Source organism: Diadema setosum, chromosome 3 (genome assembly GCF_964275005.1).
Source record: "Diadema setosum chromosome 3, eeDiaSeto1, whole genome shotgun sequence".
Lineage (NCBI taxonomy): Eukaryota > Metazoa > Echinodermata > Echinoidea > Diadematoida > Diadematidae > Diadema > Diadema setosum.
Window position 1 is genome coordinate 29,589,138 of NC_092687.1, and position 20,906 is coordinate 29,610,043.

The 20,906-nt window shown below is 37.6% G+C and overlaps 1 protein-coding gene across 1 annotated transcript; it reads left to right on the forward strand.

Moving 5' to 3' along the window:
- Positions 1–10,951: 10,951 nt before the first annotated feature.
- On the forward strand, positions 10,952–11,929 carry LOC140246762 (toll-like receptor 4). The gene has a single exon (XM_072326099.1). It carries the CDS (start codon positions 10,952–10,954, stop codon positions 11,927–11,929), a length of 978 nt encoding a protein of 325 aa, XP_072182200.1.
- Positions 11,930–20,906: the final 8,977 nt, after the last annotated feature.

Here is a 20,906-nt window from a genome sequence, read left to right on the forward strand (position 1 = left end):
GAAAATTATTTCTCGGAAAGCTGCACTTGTTGAAAAGGAAAGCCGGTTTGATCATGCTGTTTGAGTTCTGAGCTCCTCATCAAAAAAACTATCGAACATTAAGCACTTTTCCTACCCGTTGATAAAATCGAAAGTGTACATTTCATACTGCGCGGTCGTGGACATGTTATATGAACACTACGTATTTAGTTTACTGATCTCTGTTTTTGAAAACCGGACTTGTGACCGCACTTCCGTTATAGCATTTTTTCTTCCTTGTTTCTCTCTCTCTCTCTCTCTCTCTCTTCTCTCTCTCTCTCTCTTTCTCTGAGGTCGACGTACTTGAACGCAACCTGCACATCTCATTTCCTTTTAAATACGAAAGTATAATAACGTGTATTGTAGATTTCACAGTCTTTCGTGTAATGATATACGAACACTAGGATGTTTGTGTGTTGATCCTTTGGTTTAAAAAAGAAAAACAGGCTTAAGGTTTCACTTCCTTGATCATTTTTCCCCTTTAGTCAGAGATCGACCTATGCTTCATATTTCTTTTTCTTCTTAATGAAAAAAAATCTTTCCTTTGGTATGCTCATTTCTCAGAACGCAGAAACCTTGCTAAATTGCGGCGAAAGAACCCTAACACTAATGGATCGTAGCCAATGAATACAAATTAGCAGGTTAGAGGTGCCCTTGAGCATATTTGGTCTGAATATGTGGAGGAAGATTTAAATGAGATGAAAAGACTTCAAAAACCTACCCTTGGGGTCAAATAAGATAATTTAAATCAGTCTCTTCTTATTTTTCTCTCTGTTCACATGGTCAGATTCTATGATTTTTTTTTTAAGGGAGGATCTATAATCAACAAGAGTGACAATTCAGTTATGCTAAAAGAGTCAAAATAAATGCTGCATTTCCCCATTTCCGTACATGACCTATCAAGATATTGTAGTCTTCTCAGCCAACAATGGCGCACCTAAACATTAGAGAAATTATGACTTTACAACGAATTTCTGATTTTTCTGAAGACATCATCCATTATGTTACCTAATATCAAAACATTCACCCAATGTATGTGTGGATGTAATGTCCCTTTTGACAACTCGAAAAACACTTTGATTCGGCAAGGAGAATGTCGAAATCGTGTTGAAATTGATGAGCTCTTCCTACTCTGAGAACAGGGGCTGTTTTACGACGTTACAATCATCCCCCAGCATTCCCACTGATTCCCACTGATCAGTTACTAGCCATTCCCTTTAATAGCTGGTGCACTATCAATTTTCATCGACGTGATAGTTTAGGCCCCGTGCTGCATCACATCAAAAAAGCTGAACCTCATGTGAGCATCGTGAAAGGTTCGTGAATCCCTGTTGCCTTTTGCAAACCTGAAAATTTGAAGTGGTATATTCCGATCATTCCTTGAGATAAAAAAGTGAATCTTGTTTTTTGCTGGAGGGATAACAGTACCACAGATTTGCAATGATTTATTGGGACTCCCCCAAAAAACAATGCCACCCGATAATTTCGGCTGGGAAGGGGAGCGTTTTCTAGACCCACACTTACTTAGTTGTTAAAAATACATTTGAAGAGTTTGTTTGCAAAAACCGATAAGTCCATTTTTGAAGATTTTGAAGTAAGGTCTTTGTCATTAAATATAAAATAATACCTTTTAAATGATATATTGGTCACTACATATAAAGGTACATTTTTGAAGTTATGGTCAAAAGAAACAAAAATTTTGTTATTATTCTCTTTATTTTTCTTGACCTTTAATTGCAAATATCTCCATTTGACAAATATGGACTTATCGGTTTTTGCAAACAAACTCTTCATTTGTACGCAATGTTGGGAGAAATATTCTTCAACCACGCAAGATTTCGTGACATTTGAAGGAATGCAGGACTTCAAAGTCTAAACACCACCTCTGGTTTTGGAACGTTATCTTCTTGCCTGAACTATTACAGCGATGGTTTTACTCTCATCGCAACAAGAAGGAAGAGAAAGAGAGACTTTTCATTTAAAAATCACTTAATCACTTAATCATGAGCTATAATAACATGTGTTCGCTTTGCTTGTGGGTAGCCTTAAACTTAAAGAACTGTGAACTCTTCCAGAAAAAAATGCATCGCTCTCTCTCTCTCTCTCTCTCTCTCTCTCTCTCACTGTCACGTTCTATCTATTTATCTCTATCCGCATACTTTCTTTTTTTTTCTCCCACTTCCTTTTGTAAATGACAGGGGAAATCAGTTTCCGGTATAAAAGGAAGTTCTACTTTTAAGAACGATATCTTATTCTGATTTTTTTTTCTTTTCTGCAATGGATACCTTGCTCTCTGTTTTTTTTTTTTTTTTTTTTTTTGGGACCAGAGACACTGTATCAGAAGAAGAGAAAGTGTAACTTTATCTTCATTTTCTTCTCATGATTTTTTTTTTTCCTCAAAGAGACTCTTATCGTTTCCCTAGGGACTGTAGGCCTACATACAATTAAATATAATTTGCACTAACCCTTACCCGAACTCTAACCCTGACTCTAGTCCTAATCCAGTGGCGGATCCAGAGGCGGAGCGTACCGGGAGCGCTCCTCTTTATTATTAGTTTTAAAGGAATGAAAATGGGGGGAAAAATAATTGAAACCCGGAAGTAGCACCAGAAATATTTCCTTTTTTTTTGGGGGGGGGGGCGCCCACCCCCTTTACGGAATACCTGGATCCACCCTTGAAATTTGACATCAAACTAAACCCAAAACGATATCAAAACTCTAATCCTAACCATAAGTACTTGGAGGAAATAAAACTGGAGCAATTAGCGCAGGAGAAAATGTCATGTCACCGCACCAACACATCCTCTGTCCCGTACATCTTGGCATCATGCCAACCAAATAACAGACTCCGTTCTTGTGCCAGCGATTAAGAAGGTGAAGAAGGAAGGAGGTAAGAAGAAAAGTAGGAAGATGGGGAGAGGAGGAAGAGAAAGTAGAAGAAGCTGAAGAAGAAGAAGAAGAAGAAGAAGAAGAAGAAGAAGAAGTAGTAGTAGTAGTAGTAGTAGTAGTAGTACAGTAGTACTGTATAGTAGATGAAGAAGAAGAATGAAAGGAAGAATGAAAGGAAGAAAGTGATTTAGTTATATTGCCCACGAGGAAATTGCAAAATACAATCTTGGCTTTTCAGTACGTCTTCTCCATTTCATGCAATCTTAAATTTTGATACAATAATCATCATCTGAAAGAATGCATAGTATTGCTATTTTCACATTATTTTTCTTTGTTACAGCATTGTATTGATATAGTGTTATTATATGAAGAGTTTGTTTGCAAAAACCGATAAGTCCATATTTGTCAAATTGAGATATTTGCGATTAAAGGTCAAGAAAAATAAAGAGAATAATAAGAAATTTTTTGCTTCTTTTGACCATAACTTCAAAAATGTACCTTTATGTAGTGACCAATATATCAGTTAAAAGGTATTATTTTGTACTCTATGACAAAGACCGTACTTCAAAATCTTCCAAAATGGACTTATCGGTTTTTGCAAACAAACTCTTCGTATGTATTTAAATGTTTTGTATTGCTTAAAATAAAATAAATGAAATGAAACAGAAATGATGCAAAACCGCAACCATCTCTGTCTACCAATGACAAACTTTGATCTAGAATCGTACAGGAAACGAACGTGCGCGACACCACGCTTTCTTAAGTTCAACAGTATAGTAAGAGAATGAAAGTAAGTGTCTTGAAGTGAAGTCCAGTCAGTCGACACACGTCAAAAGGCTTGGAGGCATCGCCAGCTCTAAAAAAAAAAACAGTTTCTTAATGGCTGCCGATCCCAGGGGGCGACGTCCTTCCAACTGCGTGAGTAGATTACATCTTCGTGTTTACATGGAAAGAGTGATCACACTGCAAAACAATCGGTATTAGATTTAACACCATGGGTGTTAAATGTAATAAATAATAATAATAATAATAGCTGGTTTTTATATAGCGCATTTCACACACTTCAGGGTTTCAATGCGCTTTACAGACTATTATTACCCCGGTCACTGGATACATTATCAACCAGCACTAACAGTGCTCATTCTCCACTCCCTGGGGAGCATTCCAGCCAGTCGCAGCCATTTTTACAGGCGCGCACATGCTTATCAACTGCTTATCAACATGCATGTAACAACTGTCAAGCGTCATTAGAGGATCACACCCACAGGTGTAGAAAATATGTTGTGATGGTGTTGAAAAGTGTTCACCTGGCACTTCGTGATGTTAATGCAACACTATGGCTGGTGACATTTTTGACACTGAGCTGGTATTCAATGATGATACTGCATGGTGTGGATTTGATATTGCTGGCGTTAATGTCAATTGTGTAACACCCGCCAAGCGTCAATAGGAGACCACACTAACAGGTGTTACTGTGGTGTAAATGTGTTCACACCTTTAAAAAAAAAGTACTTTATCGGAAAATTCTTGATCGTCTTGCTGAATTTCAAAATCAACAAGGAGAACAGCAAGTAAGAAACTATTTAAAAAATCTTATGTTTTGAAATGACACCCGGAGGTGTCAGTGTCAATCTAACACCATAGATGAGCACGGGGAATTTAACACCAGCTCGGTGTTTCACATTTAACACCGAACTTTTTGCAGTGACCTAAGCAGAGATAAACTTGGCCCCCTCATAGTCGTAATCAGAGCATCTTACTCTCTTTTCAGTTTTATCTTGAGCAAAAGAAGAAGACCTGGTATTTGAAACATGTGTATGTAGTCTTTTTTCGTCTTATTTTGTCCATGCCGCATATGGAAACCTTGCAAATGCCTGCTGAACAACAACAACAACAAATGAATAAAAGTAATAAATAAAGAAAAATAAATACTGTCACCAACGATGTGGTTAGAACTATTAATTATTGACAATAGCATAGGCTTACTTCACTTGTTTGTTGAATATTGAACCCTTACATAAGTGGTGAAGAATTGTAAATTTGAGTCGTGATCGAAGAATGTATAGTTATTTGGCAAAAATGCTCTGGTGTGCTTTTCGGATCATAATGGACTTTTTTTTTCATGCCTTCTATATTGTCGATTTTGAAAGAAAGGAAGTCGCCATAAAGGGTGCTGTATAGAGTACGTCTAAATCCTTGACCCAGAAGAAAATAATTTTCAAAATGAACGATAGATTAATTTTTATAATCACAGAAATTTTCCGACGCATCGATTGCTTACATACCCTTCATAAGCGCAAATTGGCAAAATTGACAATTTAGTGTCGCTAGGGGAGATAATCTACACTTATTGCAACCCTGTTCTTCCTGAAAGCCAGTATCTTTACATTTTGAGAGATTACAAGACTACGATAATTTGATGACAAGGCTACATCTTTTATTGCTTTCATGGACTGGTATAATGGCACCTGCGTCAGAATTAGGATGATGGCAAGATAAAAAAACTTGCAGAGAGAGAGAGAGAGAGAGAGAAGAAATTGTAGAGGTGTATAAGTGAACATAATTTTTCTGTCATGTCTATGCTTTCAGTCAATAGAATGATACAAAAGTGCAGGATAAGTTTTGTTTCCTAGATTGATCAGAATAAAAAAGAGGACTACCTCAAATGGCAGATCAATGCTACTATTAAGAAATAGTTGCATATCGAATGATGTTGCATATCGAACGGTCAAATCGGGCCTACGCAATGGGCAGGAAAGGTTTAAGAAATTTCATTGTTTTTTTCACATGATGAAAAGATCCGTTTATTAAGTTATTTGTACTGGACAAAACCAATTGGAGCTAAGTAACGTGTTAATGAGAAATTACAGTGAAGTGCAAACAGGAAAAGAAAAAAAAAATCCTGCCGAAAACAGAAATACAAATGTAGGATATAAAAATTGCATTGATGTATTGGTTTATCAGAACTAATTTGAAGAGAAGTGTGGAATGTAAGTGAAAGAAAACTGTCACACTTTCACTGGGGTTGAAGTGAAGACACAACGTTCTGATGACTTTTTTTTTTCGCACAAAGTACGAAGTATGCAAGGTTATCGGTTTACAGCTACTTTAACTCATAGAGTTAGCTGAAGGTTTTATTCACTCTATATACACATTATCGTTGGGAGGACGTGAGGGTTTCCTTTAACAACCCCAATATGAACGGGTTTGTCGGAACTAATATTAGGCCTACTCTCTAATAGCGATAAGATTTGAAATTTGCCACAAAACCCATTTTGCATGGATGACTACCGAGAGCTATAAAAGATTTCAGCACCAATGTGAGGGATGTACTCAAATTCAAATTCAAACATTTTTTTGAAATAGAAAAAAAAAAACATGTCTAATATTATACGGAATCGGTCCTTTGAAATAGTAATATCTTATGTGTTATATTCAACTGCTCCTTATCTTAACGAAAGGCCCTGTGCTCATTAATGTATAGTTATATATTTTCATCGTTTAAAGGGGCCCTGAAATCCAAATGCATGTTGATTAGTGTGACTTATGATACCCTCAACATCACTTTCGCGGTGAAACAAACATCTAGGAACATTCCATTTATTCTTCAGATGACATCATCTGTCAATCTTTGTTAAAGTATTGAAATGTTTAACAAAAGACCTTGGAATGCACCGTCCTCTCGACTCAGCGCAACTTGCATGTTTCTGTCATATTGATGTGACTAACAAAAGACATGGCGAGGCACATGCAAGTTATGCTGAGTGTATGATGTCACATGCGTACAACAATATGAGGAAAATATAAAGAGAATTTCACAAAATTTCATCTTTTGAAAAATGTACACATTCCCTTGACTCTTTCCTCACATATGTTATGGGTAATATTATTCCCATCGCCTTTAGAAAGAGGCAAGTCAAATGCTCTTTTATCATACGAAAAAAAAGTGAAAATATGTTGAATTTTCTTTACATTTTCTTTATACTGTTGTACTCGTATGACATCACGAGCCTTAGTAGTCTCCTCATCCAGCGGTTCCAACACAAAAATTCATAACTTTTGCATCGATTGTCTAATTTTCCTCAAACTTTCACTGATGTGTTCTACTATTGCTGCATTCTCTCAATCCTTATGTTTATGAAGGTGAACTTGTCCTTTAAATGATGTATTTTTCCCCATCTTCTTGTATGGTGCAATTACCTGGATGATAGCGTCCACTGACTAATATTAGGAAGCTTTAAATTTGCAGTGCGGGCGCTTGAGGCGACGCTTGCGTTGGACGTTCTTCTCTTCCCTGCGTCGTGCTGAAAAATAGCTTTAGATTACGCTGCGACGTAACGTATAAAAAATAAAATGGCGCCCCCATGATCGGTGCATGAAGTAGTGCTCTACGTTGCAAACTCTGCAGACGTAAACATAGTCCAGAACGCGTAGTGAAAAACTCAGACGACGTAAGATAAAAATAGATCGACTTGACGGGCGCTTCTGCGTATACTCGGAACATTTTTTTTTCCCCCTCTGAACCTGCCCGTCGCGAAAATCTAAAGCTCTCTATTACCTGTTGCCAACGGTGAATCGTTTCCTGCTGTGTGTACAAAATTGTACGTGAAGCATGACCACATAGATACCTCTTTTGAACCCAGGTGTTTGCGAGGTAGTAGCTACCCACGAAATCTCCGCTTTACATATCCTTGCCAAGGCACAATTTATTTTGGCTTCTTGACAGAAGGAACGGCATGACAAGCCCACACAACATTTTCCAGGCAGACTTTCGGATAATGCTACTGAAACCCGAGTAATTTGATTGCAAGGAAGACCCTTAGCTACCTAAAACTCTTTGTTGCTATATTCAATATAGTGTATAATTTCATCCTTTTGGTGCCATTCATTCCTGATTTGCAGGTTCCATGCACTTCAAAAGAAAAAAAAATATTACTGGTTGACCTGTTGAGATTGGCATCAGTTAGCTGTATTTATGAACTTGCATTTTGAATGACCAAGAATTTATCATTTTCCACTGTGCATAAGCACACACCAACAAATGGTCCCATGATAATGATGACAATAACAACAACAATAGCAATAGTGATAAGAAATAATGATAGTAATGATATTGGGACAACAAGCAGCTCTTTCGGTATGTCCTGTCTACCAGTTATCAAGAAAGGCAAACAGATTTGCATCGTTAAGTACGACACAATACGAGCTTTCCCAAGTATTCATTTAAGGCCATGTTTCACTATTACTAATTTTCATGTCATCGAAAAAAAATATATGTACGAATCACATATTAACTGTTATGAAAATTTTCCTCGCTGTTATCCAGCTGTACTGTATTGTTGGAAGCTGATTCCTAAATAACCTATTGCTGATTATAGTGAGGACAATGATTGTTGACAATGTGGTTTTTATGGTTTTTCTTTACGCAAACTGGAAAATTGTTTCCTTCGTTCTGGAATATATTTTGCTAGAATATCTTGTAACAGGAAAAATAAACTCATGAATGTTCAGCTGTACAATAACGAGGTCTTTCTCGACACGAAGGATCGATGGTCCCTAAATAGACTCTCAATTCAACTTTCCTATTTTCACTTTCGGATACATTTTCGGATTAACGTACCTTCAAGTAACAAATCTTATTTGAATTGTGGATTAACGTACCTCATCTATTTCAATTTCGGAATAACAAACAGTGATAATTATTTTTTCCCCTCCAAGGATGCGCCCATCGGGCAGTATTTCAAGCCTAGGAGCACACGGAAGCTTGATCATTTACTGCTAATCCTGAGCCATATGCTTGCCCACCAGATCGAAGCAAATTTTAGGTGTGATCATCTTACTCTTACCATTGAAATGAAAAAAAAAAATCCTGCACTCATTTTTTTCACAATATTCTTTACTCCTTTCAGACCCTTCGGCCTCCCGTTATCAAAGAACCGCTACCTGGAATATGGACCCACATGGACCCTAAACTCTCTGATTAAAAACTCAGGATACTCTGCGCAGAATGAACCTTCACACTGAAATAAGTTTTACTGTCAGAGTGAAAAAAAGTACCCTAACAAACAACAACTTACAACATACACACAAGCTAACAAATAGGATATTCAGTCAGTTGACCAGCTGCTTGGAAACAGAAGGATGGTGCCGTCATCAGGCTATACGGAAATGTCATGAAGTGGAAAATGTGAACGGTGCCAATGACGAATTGGCGAAATTCCGCATATGATGACAGAACTGGCTTGAGAGCTTTGAAGATGATGTCTCAGATAGTGAAGATCTGGAATAATCTCCCAGGCAGGATTAATAGTGGAAGACTTTCTGAGAATATAAGACATTGATAACCCCATATCGCCCCTCAGATATTATGATAACACTTTCCCCACAGATTTCAATTCATCAAAGCATGGACGGCATGGAACGTATAGCGTTCTATGTTGTTGTCTTCACAACGCTTTACATCTGTTACGCGCGAAGAAGCCAGAGTGCGCATCCATGTGAGATCCACCTAGAAACCAGGTCTGCCGACTGCAGCTTTCGGAATCTTCTCTCAATCCCCCAAGATCTACCACGAGACGTTGAAAATCTGTTCCTCACCAAGAACAAAATTAGCGCTTTGCACAATGGATCGTTTGCTTCCTACCGAATGCTCCGCAGAATCAAATTAGATTTTAACAATTTATCTCGAATCGAAAGCGGGACATTCATGTCCTTGACGTTTTTGGAACGGCTAGATCTGTCTAACAATCGACACCTATTATCAGTCGGGGAAAACCTGTTTCGGTACTGCAGATTACGTTATCTGAAGGCTGATGACTGTATGCTAACAGCCTTCCCGAGCAAGATCATGACGCAGATGGTTAACAAGTCCTCTTTAAGCCTGCATCAGAACTACATAAACAAAATCTCATGGTCAGAATGCCGAGGCAATTTATTTCAAAATGTTTCACTCTGTGGAAACCTTTTCACTGAAATTTCAAGGAATACTTTCGAAGTGAACTGCTCGCTGAACTCACTCGATCTTTCCTTTAACTTAATACAAACAGTGGAACCAAAGGCTATCGTGTCGTTGAATGTTTTGTCGTTGAGTCTTACTGGAAACCCATTAAAGGAAACAGGACTTGCACACCTTTTTGAGGGTCTAGGGTTGTCGAGGAACCCGATGACTGCTTTTATCCTTCAGGATGTAGGCCTCAGTATGTTAACACCAGGACTTTTCAGCCACTTGCGGGGGATGAGTATTTATCAGTTGGACCTGGGTTCGAATGAGCTCACCACGCTCCCTTCGAATGCGTTCGAGGACCTTACCGATGTTTCTGAACTAATTCTAGACAATAACAACTTACTGAGTCTTAATCCCAACTATTTCCACGGGACGACAGCAATGCGACATCTCTCGGTACAGTGTATTTCCGAACTTTCTCTCAACGTTGCGAACGAAGAATGGGAAGCGAACCTAACGGAACTTAGTCTGGGTCTTGGTTCCTTTGATAGCATAGGGGCACATGCGTTCAAGGGTCTTACAGCAATCAAGACATTAGATTTAAGTTTCACCTCGTTAGCGGCCTTTTCAAATACGTCCTTTCATGATTTGAAAGCGTTGGAGGTATTAAATCTTGAATACAGTACGATCTCAGCTGCTACGCTTCATATTAAGGGATCTTTCCTGAAAGAAATAGATTTTGAAGGTACCGACACGATTCCCGAGCAAATGCTTTTTCCAGGTACACTACAGAAGAACACACCGTCCGTAGAAACACTCTCATTTGAAAGCGCGGATATCATCATCTGGCAGTTGTGGAACGGAGTAAACTCCACATTTTCTGCCCTAGAGAGGTTAAGGGTCCTAATTCTCTCTGACACATCCATAAATTCGGTTCCCTGTGGATTCTTTGACGACCTAGCCCAATTACAGGAATTGTATCTTGCGTAGTGTAATTTGAATGTCTTGTAATCCTGCTCGTTTGCAGGTTTACCGAATCTTTTGATTCTTGATCTCAGTATGAATCCACTTAAAACGATCTCATTTCACCCTTTTCAAGGTATGATCCATCTGCTAGAACTTAGTTTGTACAGTATTGAGCTCGATCGTGTTACTGCGGGACTCTTTAAAAATTTGTCAAGCTTGATTAGATTGGATCTGAGTGACAACAGTCTATCTACAATACGTTCCGGCGTCTTTAGACCCATCAAGAACAGTTTACAGAGCATCCGCTTATCGGACAACCCCTGGAATTGTGACTGCCGACTTCGCTGGCTGGTTGAGTGGCTTGGTGAGAAGACAATTCGGCTTGAAAATGAAGCTGAGACGATATGCTCAAAATCAGGATCAATTAAGACATTTCAGGGAAAGAAGCTGACAAGCTTTGATCCTGGCAGTCAATGCGGTCCAAACGTCATTCTGCCCTGCGCTCTCGTTGCCGCCGGAATCAGCCTCTTGGTCCTAGCAATTCTGATCTTCAACAAATGGTCACAAATGAAATATAAGTTTTTCATCCTCAAGCTACACTTTAAAGGTTTCAAACACATCCCTGACCATGATAAACGGGGAAATTTTCGTTTTGACATCGGTGTTCTGTTCCACAGCGATGATGAACAATGGGCGAGTGGCGACCTCTGTCGAGGACTGCGTGAGACGATGTCAGATTATAATCGCATCTCTTTAGGCGATGATGATCTGCCATTGGGTATGTTTTATTTAGACGCCGTCCACCAAGTCATATCCCACAGTTTCAAGATCATCTTTGTCATATCCCCGACAGCAATTCAGGACCACATGTTTATGCTGAAATTCCGGATTGCGTTTGATCACTATAACGAAGTGCTAACGGAAAAGATTCTGCTAGTTTTTCTAGAGGATATTCCTGACGATGACCTGCCGTTCCTCATTCGACTTTTTCTTAGCGACAACCGACCTTATCTCAGGTGGACCAAAGACGAAAGAGACAGGCCCTTCTTTTGGGACGCTCTGGCAAAGTACCTCACAACTAATGCAAAATGCAACCCACTTATCCCTCTTTAATGCAAAACTACATTCTGTCTTTAAGTGAAGCATAATCAGATAAGAGTAAAATTAGAGTAGAATAAAGATGTATATCATCCTAATCTGATAAGAAGTAGAAATAAAACGGTATTAGGAAGAGTCACATTTGTATTAAAACAAACCACTTCTCTCAAATCTGATGAGGTTATCACCTCACAGACGTCTTATTGGTTTGTATACTAAACCATTATATAGACCAGAGTAGAACACCTCCCGTTGATACCCATCCTTTAGTGATCGTGATGAAGGCGATATTTGTTTTACACTATTTTTGTCCAAGAGTAGACCTAACCTTTCATGTCTGTGCGTGTGTTTGTGTGTATGTGTGTGTGTGTCTGTCTGTCTGTCTCTGTGTATGCGTTTTCATATTAAGTGAAATGGAAGCGTGTAAAAGAATGTCCTAACAGTCCTTTATCTCATATGTTTTCAATTAATATCACTGTTTGCGGAAAGCAAATGAAACTTTACAGGCTTTGGAATGGTCTTGTGTCGAACATAACCGATGATAACCTTTATTCTGGTAAAAGGCTCTCGTATATTCACGTGTGTTGATGTGATAAAAATTCATAGATATTTTAGCTGAACCAAAGTAGCCTGTCATTCTAATTTGAGTTTTCTGCACGTTCAGCTGCAGCTAGTGTTTCGGATGAATCTTTGACAAGTTTACAAGGGGCAAGAAGGAGACTGTAAAAAGGTGTGCACTGAATATGACTATGTAACTTAACTTGTGTATTGCTCAAATATTATATCATTCTCGTTATATGATTATGTGTGGATGTGTATTGATCAAATGTTATTTTATTCTCCTAGAATCATGTATTGCATAACCAAACAAATATACTTCCTGTCGAGTATTTTGTTTTGCCCAATGGAAATAAAGTAGTATTAAAATGATATGACATCGTCTCTTTCGGCGATGCTTGAGAAATCAACCTTGAAGTTGGGCATAGAAACTACATGTACTAATAGCTACTGATACCAAGCCATGTGTGGTTAAAATACTTCACTGAATCAATAATTAATCTCCGACAAAAAGGCAAAAAGCAGCAAAATGATAACTGATAATTGAAAAAACATAATAATAACCGGACGGTTTCATCTGAACATTACAGAGGTCTTTCGTGAGCATAATAGAGCGCTTTTGATATTACTAAAAAATTGATCTAAGTCTCATAAGCCTTTTTGCTTAAATAAAAAAAGAAATGGAAAAAAAAATATGACTCGTGTGCAGTATGACTCGCGTTTGTCAAGCTTGTGACGCTCACCCACTATATTTTCCTGACATGTCATTGCACATAATCCTGTGTTGTATTTACCAGTGTCAAAACAGGATTATGTGCATATTGTTGTTGGATTACCTTGCAATGAAATCCCCGCAGAAGGCCATGTTAGGGACAGCTATTTTTGAGAGGCTTATATTTGTTTGCTGTTGTTCTTTAGGGATATCTTTACTTCGGGATATTTTCAAGATGGATTTTTGATATCTTGTGGATGTGTCTTTTGGGTACATGGTATCTGCTGTCATAAATTCATTGCAAGTAAAAAAAAAAATAAATGATGTGATTTAGAAGTACAGGGGAAAAATATAGCTGCATAGGTTTTGTTTTTATTAGATACATTGCGGATAAGATGCTCTTCGAATGAAATTCAAATAATGAACATCACAAATATTCTTTCCGGGTCTGTGTTTGTGAGTGTCTGTCAGTGTATTAATTTCATATAAATAAAATATGAATCTATTGCGAACTATGCCATAAATATTCTTGTGTGCAACGACGAAAAATATCTTGAAAACCGAATCCACGAGGTAATGAAATTGGGAACCTGCTGAGCTCTCCAATACGATAATAGCATCTCAAGGTCACATCCGTTATTGCGAATCAAAGCGCAGATAGGATGATATGCACTTATTATAATGCAGATCAACTGTTGTTAAATTGATGAAATACCTCATAAAAACAACACCAAGAACAATATTCTTAGTATGATTCTAACTAGCAGGAGCGAGGGAATAAAGTAGTTCAAGGTCGTGGACTTTATTTGGGTAAATACCCACATTGTGATTAAGTCAATTAATTGCAAAAAAAAAAGAATAAAAGCAAATCTATCTAAAAATCCATAAATCCATAAATTTCTCCTTTTTTTGCGTTTTATTATTAGCATTTCCTACAAGTTCCATCAACATTCATGAACTACTTTTCGAATTATTTTGCACACAGATAAACAAACCAACAAACAAACCCCAATGAAAACATAACATCCTTCCTTGGCAGGAGTAAAAATATCTTGACCACATTTAATGTGGTGATGTTGTCATCTTCGTAAAAATATCTTGACCACATTTAATGTGGTGATGTTGTCATCTTCTAATGATTCTTTTAAAGCTAAACTTTACCTCCCCCCCCCCAAAAAAAAAAAAATGCTTCTTTTGAGTTTGAACGATTCCACATTCTTATTTTGTATAACGCTCAACTTGAACTCGACGACTTCTACATCTTTCATTTGATATACCGTATATCCCTAAAAACGGGACCCTCCGTATTACGATAACTTTAACATTAGTAAATGAATCCCAACACAACTTCAAGGTATGAAACTATTACTAACCACCAACATCTTACATAAAACCCTATTCGATTTGCTTGAGTGGTCAAAGAGAAATTAGGCTTTTTTTGTAGAGCTTGTCAGGAATCCCTTCCTTCCAAGTTCTGTCCATTGTGTTTACACGTTAATATGCAGCTCCATGAGCATGCAAGTGATAAACTTGGAAGAATCAAACTCTTTACATGCAGCAAAACGATTCACATTTCTCAGTGACCACTTAACTAAGTTAAATAGGGTTTTCTGCAAAATGTAGGTAAGATGTTATATTCTTAAAAAGCAGTGGAACAGTTTAATCGTACTGAAAGTTATAAATGCAAAAATCCGATTGTATTTCTAACAATAATAATAATAATAATAACAATAATAATAATAATAATAATAATAATAATTATTATTATTATTATTATTATTATTATTATTTTCATTATTACTATTATTATTACAATTATGATTGTGATTATGATTATGATTATGATTATTACTATCATTTTTTTTGTAGGGGGGGGGGGGGGTTAGGGGACTGTATAGCAACCTTTGGGGCACCTTGAGAGATCGCAGCCAGACTCCTCAATCCCTCTCCATCCTTGAATTTTTAAATCTCAGCCTCAGAACTCCCGTTCTCAGGCCTACCAGCCTCAGACCGATCAGCCATGGACCAACGAGTCTCAGCCATTACCCCCTCGCGCGCAACGTTATCTCTCCCGACTCATTCGACAGCGTAAACTCCGCATGTTTTTGTTAAGGCGCGGAATCATGCACAATGAGATTTGTCATAAGAAAATGCAGTATAGAGTGCATTCTGTCTATGATTTTGCTGTGTTACATTTCTAGAATAATACATGTATAAATAAATAAATAAATAAATAAATAAATAAATAAATAAATAAATAAATAAATAAATAAATATGGGCCGTGACGCGAGAAAAGGGCCCTTAGCACCGGTGCGCGCAAACGCCAGAAAACGGCGCGAAAGTTAGACAAAGCAATACGCGCAAAATAGATCAACTAGAAAACTGCGCACACATGCATAGATGCATTAAAAAGTGACAGGATTTGGGCCAAACATGCTGTTTTGAATGTCATAATTGGGGCATTTAGGAGTGGAATTTCAGAAAAAGGTTTCCATATTTCAATGCATCAGAGTTCCTTCTACAATGTGGAGGTGAAAACTCATTTTCGGTATTTAATGCCCTAAGGGCCCTTTTCTCGCGTCACGGCCCATATATATATATATATTATGCGTACCTGTAGCTGAAAAGACACCGAAGGACAATACCGGGTACGCCTAAAATGCGCTGCTTCACAGCATCGGCCATTTCTTTACCGATCCAAATAAACTATACCCAACGTACATTCCAGTCAGTCCGCACCACCCGATAATTCGCTCGTATTTATTCAACTCGTATGCAAGCCCGCTCGAGGCTTGCATACGTAATGAGCTGCGGAAGATTGGGGATTTTGTCCTTGGGCTTTCGGCAACAAAAATACACCTTATATTCACAAATTCGGTATCAAATTCAAGGAAAATATGTAAGCTATCGTCACATGTTACTCAAATGATTATAAATGAAAAACATCATAGCGTAATTTCAGCTTGAAAAATGATGAAAAAAGTAATTCGTGTAGTACACGTTCAAGACGTCAAAAGAATACCAAATTCACCTTGCGTCTCAATGAAAGTGCATTATTTGGTAGTCCATTTCTTAATCTTTGTATCTATGTAAATATCTTGACAATTTGTTGCTTAATCCGGTCAGGAACCAGTAAAATATACATCGATGTCAGTGCTGGTCAGTTTGAAACCGTGCAATCTGAAGAGTAAGCTCTCTCATTGGACAGCGCTTGCATTCAGCGCTTGTCTACGGTTTCATGCCACGTGCGTGCATCGCGCATGCTTGCATACAGGCACGCGTGTAGTTCAAGCCAAGTTCAAGCGTTGAATGCAAGCACTGTCCAATGAGAGAGCTCTTTCGCGCCACTGTACACTTAGTGTGGTGCATACTTCCGGCTCAAGAGTGAATTTTACAGACATTTCAAAACGGAAAAACTAGTATAAATCATGCTTGCGTCTCCTTGACTCAAGTACATGATGAGCATCTAAGTTTCCTCTCTACGAAAAAGCCAAAATCAGAAACAACAGTTTCTTAATCCGGTCAGGAACCAAAAACGAACTTTAGACGACAAAATCTTCCGTGAAAAGCAGGTAGAATTTACACAAATTCAACTGATTATATCATCATGATAAGAACCAACATTATACGAAAATTTGGTATCAAAATAAAGACCGAAGTCTGGAGAACAATTTGCTGTGACTTGTAGCCATGATGAATGTATGTACAAGTCGCTACACTGTGAAAACCATGGCCCTGTCAAACTCTCGCAAAATCTCGCACCTACGAGACACCTTTCGAACGCAAAGACCGTCAACGAGAGTGCTGAATAAATCTTGCCGGATCGGCTCATTAGCATACGTGCTGCGGACTTACTGATTCTAACTTCATATTACATGGCTTTGAAGAAAATAAATACAAGCTTATATTTCATTTCTCTTCTACCGTTCCTCTCCTTGCGTTCTTCCTCTTACTGCAAACTTCTAAGGAATGTCAAAGCTGTGACACGTATTATCCTCGTTAGAACTTTTTTCTGCCTACGATTTGCATACATACAGCAAAAAAAAAAGGATAAGAAAAGACGGTGCATTTTTTCTGATCAGTTTGCACTTAACTCTTTATGTGCCATGGCGGAAAACCCCTGTGTGCCACGTTATTCTGAGACAGGAAGGTAGTCATGCTTTGAGAAAGAATTCTGTTTTTCCAATTTGTATAACTTCTACAAATTTCTGTTAAGATGGGCATAAAATCAGGCAAAATTAAAGCGGAATGCCAAGCTTTGTTTCGATATAAATTATATGACGAATCCATTTTCAATTTTTCTTTTGAAAGACCAGTTGCTACATTACTGTAAAGGCACGACTTTTGCACATAAAACCGTGACAGAAACCGTGACAGAATATACGAGTTGGTTGGGAACACCGCTTGATAGTCAATCACCTCATAGAACATTACTGTAAAGGCACGACTTTTGCACATAAAACCGTGACAGAAACCGTGACAGAATATACGAGCTAGTTGGGAACACCGCTTGATAGTCAATCACCTCATAGAATGCAAGCCGTATATGAGAGGAACAAAAGCACGAGACACGCTTTCATTGTGCCACGGGATTAGCAGTGATTAGCGATTTATCGATCGGTTTTGGCGGCTTTGTTTGTTGAGCAGAATATGCGAAGTTGGCACGCCGTCGACTGAGTCGGACGTGTGAGCGTGGCACATAAAGAGTTAAGTAATAGGTGATTATTGCGTGAAATACGATACACGGATATTATGAATAACGCGGACTATAATCTTAAAATGCGTTCACTAGCGCTGAATGTATAAGCCGCATTTTGATTAATTATTGTAATTGGTTTTTCACACTGCTGAACAAAATAAAAAGCGTCGAAAGATGGGTAATTGTCTTGGTAACAGCACACGTTTCCTAACGAAGCAACGGAAAATAGGCAGCCCTTAATCTGACCGCACTATGGAAATAATCTTTGTTATTTGATAATTGAATTTACAAACTCTTATGGCTGGATGTTGATGAACATACTGCGGATAATTACGCCGTAGATAAAGTACGCACCTTAATATGAACAATGCAAATGCCATTCCTCAAAAAACAAACAAAATAAAGAAAAAAAAAGACAAAGAATGCCTTCGTAGGAATTGAACTTGCCGTTTTCACAGTTCGTGTAAGTGCCACTGACCTAAATGTGTATGCCCTATACCAATGAAAGATTATTGTTGTTTCTTCTTTCTCAACAGTCAAACACTACGCTGTGAAATTCTATTGGCTAACAGATGAACCCACGCGTCAGGTTTAATTTGAGAAACAGAATGTATGATTTAGAGATTAACCGCAAAGCTCATGTTTCAATTATACGATTAAACCCACGTTTATCTCGTTACGTATTATTCGCTACGTAGGTCCCTATCTATAATATAGCAGACACATGCCGTATACGGCCACATTCGCCACCTCCACCCCCCCCCCAAAAAAAAAAAGAAGAAGAAGAAGAAGAAAAACCATGTTAATGATCCACTGCAAATTAAGGCCCCAGCTGTCTAAAAACGATTAACCAATAACCTATCCCAATGTTGGTTTGAACTATGCTACCGACATCATGCACACATAGGGAGCCCAGCCTGAGATTCAGCTTGTTTGTTTGCTTGTTTTCGTCTTGTTGTTGTTTTTGTTTGTTTGGTGGTCTTTTTGTTGTTGTTGTTGTTGTTGTTGTTGTTTTGCATTGCATGGCAATGCACCTGACACAAAAGTCCTTTTTTTGGATATGAAAAGAAAGAGAGCATAAAAGTCGTGTCATAAATTCGTCTGTAAAACAGCACTCAGATACATATGCACAAGGAACACTGTGTATGGAAGTGTTACACATAATTATTGAAAAGGATAAAACGTGCATGATATAAACGTGTATACATGATGCACAAGGAAGTTCAGAGAAACTGTTGCCACTTGTCTAAAAAGGTCAACATTTTCATCTACGGTGGGGAGCTCAGTGGCTCTAAAGACAGGTTTGTCTTTTCATTTCTTCATGTATGAGAGCTAACTTTATCGAATTTACGTATATCATCAAATCGTATGAATCTTCTGTATTACCATTACTTACGCTAAAACTGATGATTATTGGTACACAAGTCTATTGCAGACACTTATAAACAAAAATGAACAGTCCATATTATGTGATCGAATCCTCTACAGTTATAACATCTTTTTGAAAGCCATGCAATAAGACAACTTGAACTGTCGAGAATTTTCAGAGTAATGTTTTGAGGGCATCTTTGTTTTGTTTTTGTTTTGTTTTTTCTTTAAATATCATTGTCACCTTGAATCTGGACATCGTTTCCATTTTCATTCTTTCTGTCAACTTTGTCTCACTATGCCAAAGTCCTCGTTCCCCACGGTTTTCTTTCGTTATATCTAAGTTTCGTTTTAGCTGAACAGATAATGGACAGATGATGATTTGGGAACCTGTCCTTTTACTTCGTTGTAACGAGAATCCATTAGCAACATTATACGTCATAGTGGGAGTGCATCTGAATCGTACGTATATGCTGAAGAAAACCACCCTATTTTTAAACAAATGTTAATCCAAAATTTGCACTCCTGCTGCACTCCTTATTCCTTTATCTTACTAATGATAATGATAATAATAATAATAATAATAATAATAATAATAATAATAATAATAATTATTATTATTATTATTATCATTATTATTATTATTATCATCATCATTCCATTGTTATTATTGTTTTTATCATTATTAATAGGATGATGATAATTGTATTAATAGGGCTGGTGTTACTAAGCGCAAATTAGTGGTCACTATTAGATTTGGCAACGATGCTTGTGAAATCCCCTCCCTCTTCTGACCAAAATTTCATGTACTCCACTAAAAAGCTCAGAATGTGAGAGTTGTCAAGGATACCTATTAAGCCATCACGGATCTCATGCTTGCGTTTGTAATCATGCAGACACCCGACCAGGGCATGCTGCGGCGTGGTATCTTCCCATTAACACGTTCTTGAACAGACAGAGATTGTTTAAATTAATTTTACATAGGTAGCTGGTGGGCGACTTATTGTCCACATGAAACCCGAGGACAGTAACTTGACAATCTGCAATCACTCAATCACGTTGCTTTATAAAAGCATAATATCCAGTTTCAAAATCAGAGATGCATGGGTCTTTACGTTACCAGGGTTTCTAATATTGTTGAAGAGTAAATAATGAGAGTATAAGAAAATGAGTTCTTTTTTAAGTAATGGTATGCACATTTCAATTCTTCTGATATCTAATGATATTTCACACTAAAGTGCTATAGACAAGTCGTTAACGAATGTGTTGGCACTTCATCCGTATTGCCTTAATAAATATGCTTCCTTTGGCATACAGACACCTTTGAACATCTTGTTAAAGAAAAACAAGCAATCTGTAACAAGATGACAAAATTAAATTCTGCTTGTTAACTAAAAGAAAGCGGTTAGTATTACTATCACTTTCAATAGTCACAAAACCCATGTCAAATACAATGTTCTTTGGGTATCGAAACAGTAGTTAACGGTAACCCGAGGAAAAAAAAATATATATATTTTTTTTTTCGGTAGAGTTATTCAACAATGTAAAATAAAAGAAATATACTCTCTCAGCTGAAATATATACATGATATATTACATGGAATGTATGGGAAAAAGGTTTAATTTGTTTATGTTTCATGTCCATCTCATCATTT